At 37.6% G+C, this 5481-nt stretch overlaps 1 protein-coding gene across 1 annotated transcript; it reads right to left on the bottom strand.

Moving 5' to 3' along the window:
* Positions 1–259: 259 nt before the first annotated feature.
* LOC123335241 (putative olfactory receptor 14L1) lies at positions 260–1487 on the bottom strand. Its single transcript, XM_044948678.1, has one exon. The coding sequence runs from the start codon at positions 1485–1487 to the stop codon at positions 549–551; it is 939 nt and encodes a 312-aa protein (XP_044804613.1). The 3' UTR covers positions 260–548.
* Positions 1488–5481: the final 3994 nt, after the last annotated feature.

The following is a 5481-nucleotide window of genomic DNA, read 5'->3' as shown; positions in this document are numbered from 1 at the left end:
TACAATCCATACAATTCTTCTTTGTGACTTATTCTTGATTATTGCCACTAAATAATTTTCTGTTTTTAATGAATATATTTTAAACAGAGTTTTTTTTTTAAATTCTTTTTACTCTAAGTTTCTAACAGAAGAAAAAGCATTTTGATAAGAAAAATAAAATTACATTTCTTCATAATTTCTAGAATAAAATTGTAAAATACAATGCTAGGAAACAAAACATGGTGTGTAAATTTTGGAGAAATAATATAATCATGTAAAAAAATTATGATGATATTAACAAAAGAAATGAAACCATCAGAATAACCCAAACAGAATCTTTTGATATGAAATTAATGATGGAATACATTCAATACACATTGTGCTTCCTAGACAGTCCTCAGCTTCACAAAAAAATATAAAAATCATTGGATAGGAATTGATTGCAGAATATGTAAATTTGGTATAGCTAAAGCAGGAGAGATGGCAAATATGGTAATGTTAATAGATCTAGCTCTCAATAAATGATTTCACTTACCATAGAATTTAAAGTCAGCAGAGTACTTATATATTTAGTAACAATTTACCCCCAGTATTTTGCCTAAGGCTGCCTTCATATCCTTGTTCCTCAGACTATAGATGAGAGGGTTCAGGCTGGGAGGTAATACAGAGTATAATACAGACATGAAGAGATTCAGTGATGATGCAGACTTAGAATTAGTCCATAAATAATTGGCAGTACCAGAAAAGAGAAACAATATCACTACAGTGAGGTGTGGTGTACAGGTAGAAAAAGTTTTGAACCTGCCTTGTGCAGATGGGATCCTCAGGACAGCTGAAAAAATGAAAACATAAGAGGCAATCAGGAAAAGAAAGCATACAAAAGCAAAAGTACAGCTAGTAATGACAAATGCATATTCTAGAATTTGTTCTCCTGAACAAGCAAGTGTGAGCACAGAAGGAATATCACAGAAGAACTGATGTACTATGTAAGGTCCACAGAAAGGTACAGAGAATGTACCTGCAACATGAATGGATCCATAGACACACCCACTAGCCCACGATGCTATCACCATCTGCAGACAGGTGCCTCTATTCATGGTTATCTCATAGTACAGAGGATGGCAGATGGCAACATAGCGGTCATAGGACATCACTATAAGGAGAGCATACTCTGTGCCAGCCAAAAAAATGAAAAGAAAAATTTGTGAGGCACATCCCAGGAAAGAGATGGAATAGCTTTTGGTTAGAGAGTTTATGATGGATTTGGGCACAGTGACAGAGATGTAGCAGATATCAATCAAGGACAAATTCTTTAGGAAGAAATACATGGGCGACTGGAGACGCTGGTCAGTGGTGGTGAGAATAATAATGAGGAGGTTCCCCATCAGTGCTGTCAGGTAAATCAGGAAGAAGAATGGAACATAGAGTCCTTGTAGCACCTGGTCATCAGTGAATCCCATGAGCAGAAATTCTGTTATGATGGTAGCGTTGGTTAATTTCTCAGTCATGCTGATTCTTATCTGTAAAAATAAAAACTATCCTAGTAACTAGTTCATTCAAATATGGTAACATTCGTCTTTACTTAACTTTTGATATGGTTTGATCCTGAGTGAGGCATAGCTCATCAGAATAACTCTGAAAATACATCGTATAGATTTCCCTTCTTATAATATTAACAGGTAGAAATTAGATTTGAAGAAGGTAATGGCACCCCACTCCAGTACTCCTCCTGCAAAATCCCATTAATGGAGGAGCCAGGTAGGCTACAGTCCATGGGTTCGCTGAGAGTCAGACACAACTGAAAGACTTCACATTCACTTTTCACTTTCATGCACTGGAGCAGGAAATGGAAACCCACTCCAGTGTTCTTGTCTGGAAAATCCCATGGATGGAGGAGCCTGGTGGGCTGCCGTCTATGGGGTTGCACAGAGTCGGACACGACTGAAGTGACTTAGCAGCGGCAGCAGCAGAAATAAGATTGATATTAAGCAGAGCTTAGAAGAGGCAGAAAGTGAAATGAAATGCTGTTGTTTAGTTGTCTACAGAACAGAATTTTATATTTCATGTTTCAGGTATATAGCAGACAGGTGTAAAGCCTTTAGGACATATCTGTGTGTCAATCAGCTAAAACACTTTGCAAGTACAGGCAACAAAGAAAACAATGCTTCTCTTTCCTACTCAGAAGTTATTTTCCAAACACTGTTCTAGACCTTGAGAAAGATCAAAGTAAAAAACACAACAAAATGTAACAAAATTAAAGAAAAAAATAATGTCAAATGAAATCAAAGATGATACAGAATATATCTGAGGCAGAATATGGGAGAAGCATACATTAGTGTGACAGTGGGATACTAGCTCCTTATTGGTATTAAATAGAAATATTCATAACAGAAATATGACACCAACATTGACATTTCCTACTATATATATATATATATATATATATATATATATATATATATATTTCTTGTGCCTGCCTGCACAATTCCTTCAAACTACCAGAAGAGAAGTGGCCTGTCCAGGGCCATAAAATGAATCTCTCAAAGACACCAGCTTTCATTTAAACAAAATGTGCATGGTGTTTCCTAGCCATTCAGAGACAAGAATCATCATCATACTCTAATCATCTTGGTCCTTGAAATAAGTTGTTTGGGTAATTTTCTCAACAACTGATGCAAGTTTCTTTCACAGATGCAGATGACAATATTGCAGCGTCTTCCTGAGGTCAGAAGAAGAAAATCACTTGAGTAATATACCCTTCAAATGTATCAAAATTAAGAGACTTTTCTTCTCATTCATTAGACTTGGCAATCAGACATGGAATAAAAAGAGAATATCCCGATAACCATGGTGTGATGCGGTACATTTTTCTCTTCCATTTTGCATGTGTTCCTTTAAATGTGTAAGGAAAGGATAGTCATTGGTATCTGTTATCAAAAAACACTTTTATTCAAGAATAGCTGCCTGCTTCATGACCAAGGTGCTTAAATAGCTGTACAATTTGTGTATGACTGCTGTTTTAAGCTTTACCTTCAGCCTCAGCCATTGGTTTAAGTTTAATGATCTTTGTTTTCACATGAGGTTACAGTTATATAATCATGGTAGGAATTAACTAAGAGAAATGACCAAGGATTCTAAATGAGAGACAGCATTTATTCCCCAATGGATCAGAAGGCAACCTTAAACCTAGAATTTAAGACTCAGGACAACTTAGAAGAGTGATTTACTTACAACTACTGGTTTTCTGTCATGAGCATATAACAACTTTATGAATACATTCAAGCTGTGTTTTCTATTTATTAATGTATTACAACATTAAGATTTCAGTGGAAAATAGAATATTTGAATTTAAGTATTGAAAATAAACCATGAATGTTGCTTTATTTTCATTCTTTTTCTCTCTTAAATTTCTCCATCTTTCTTGTCTTCCTTTTAATTTTTCTTTATTTCTTTCAATTTTTGTCTTATTTTAGTCTTTTCTTCTCCACTTTAAATATAGCTTTATTTTTTTCTTCCATTAGTGCTACTTGCCAGTCCATTGTTTCTCAAACTGATGAAATAAAATTTGTCCTTAATGCAGGAGAAGAAAAATTAAACATAAAATTTTCTCCCTATAGGGCAATCTGTATCTGCACTATACATTAACCAGAGCTCCTCAAAGAGGGGAGTATCTTGGTCATCCTTCTGTTCAGTTAGTTCAGTTCAGTCACTCAGTCATGTCCGACTCTTTGTGACCCCATGAATCGCAGCATGCCAGGCCTCCCTGTCCATCACCAATTCCCGGAGTCTACTCAAACTCATGTCCATTGAGTCGGTGATGCCATCCAGCCATCTCATCCTCTGTTGTCCCCTTCTCCTCCTCTTCCCAATCCTTCCCAGCATCAGGGTCTTTTTCAATGAGTCAACTCTTTGCATGAGGTGGCCAAAGTATTGGAGTTTCAGCTTTAGCATCAGTCCTTCCAATGAACACTCAGGACCAATCTCCCCTAGGATGGACTGGTTGGACCTCTTTGCAGTCCAAGGGACTCTCAAGAGTCTTCTTCAACACCACAGTTCTTGGTCATCCTTAGAGATCAGCTTTCCCCCTTTTTTTCCTGACACTAGCAAGGTAATTACTTTTAAGAGTAGTGCCCTTCCTCAGCTTTGCCAGGGTTTTTTTCTGACCTGTTGCTCACTTAGTATGTGCTTGTGTGCATGTGTGCTGAGTCACTTCAGTTGTGTCCAACTCTTTGCATCCTTATGGACTGTAGCCCACCTGGCTCCTCTGTCCATGGGATTCTCCAGGCAAGAATACTGGAGTGAGTTGCCATGCCTTCCTCCAGGGGATATTTCCAACCCAGGGATTGAAACTGCGTTTCCTGCGGCTCTTGCATTTCAGGCAGATTCTTTACTACTGAGCCACTGGGGAAGTCCTTGTATGTGCTTACCTGCACTATTTGTTCCTGGTGAACTTTATGTGAAATATCTGTATGTCCTTCTTTTATATGATCCTTTGTCTTGAAAATCTATGTGACTGTGTCTTCAACTTCTGATAGATGGGACACTTCTCAGAACTTTCTGAGAGTTCCTCTGCTGGGTTATAATCCTTAGCTGACTGCAATAAATTTAATTTTTCCTTCTTAACTTGATTATTAATTGAATTTTTTGACTTTTTTTTTTTGTACAGTTAGCAGAATATCAGAATACTTGCCAGAGGACACTTGGGGTCTACCCTGAACCAGTGCTTGGTACTAGCATGGCCCTTTGATCCCTACCCACTAATTGCTATTCCTCGGGTGCTCTGGTGATTTCGCCTGCTATCTGGACATCACTGCTTTAGATGACACCTGGATTTTACTTGAACTGTTTTACTTGTTATTTGGATGCCTAAGATATATTGTATTGCTACATTTCGAAGTGGAGATCTAGGGAGAGCTTTGGCGTGAACTGGCTTGGCTTACCTTTTTAAATTTTGGGTTAAATTGAAAAGATTATGTATATATGATCTGAACAAACCCTTTGCTAGTAAAATGAGAGGCCAAGCCTACCCATCTCTGACAAAAAAGGGCACTTGCTCACTTTGGCCATAAGGTGTTGTCAGATAACTAAGAACCTAGTAGAAATGTTGGTGCATCAGTCCTGCAAGGGATCCCGCTACAATCATTAAGTAAATTCTGCTCACTGGGGTGGGGTACAATAATACTGATAACCTAGTGGTTCAAGCACCCATAGAAGTTTATGCTGGAGCCAGAAACTGAGACTTATACAAGAGTCAAACAGATCCAAAGGTAACTCCTTGGGTAGCTAAACTTAGAAGCAGCACATATTCTATTTATCACACTGCACTGAGAAAATTCATATCTGATCTGATCATAACTGAATCAGGCTACCAAACTTATAAAGAGAAACTTCACCTCAAAGGCTGAACAGTTCCTTATGGAGAGTCACTCACTTAAACCCAACTGGCTTTATGTACATTTAAAATGAAGCCAATGCATGCAACCACATATCTTAACTCTTAAA

Source organism: Bubalus bubalis, chromosome 9, assembly GCF_019923935.1.
Source record: "Bubalus bubalis isolate 160015118507 breed Murrah chromosome 9, NDDB_SH_1, whole genome shotgun sequence".
Taxonomy (NCBI): Eukaryota; Metazoa; Chordata; class Mammalia; order Artiodactyla; family Bovidae; genus Bubalus; species Bubalus bubalis.
This window is presented reverse-complemented; position numbering and strand designations above follow the sequence as displayed.

Coding starts and splice junctions, on each gene's coding strand:
- LOC123335241 (XM_044948678.1), bottom strand. CDS start 1,487: ATGACTGAGAAATTAACCAACGCTACCATCATAACAGAATTTCTGCTC.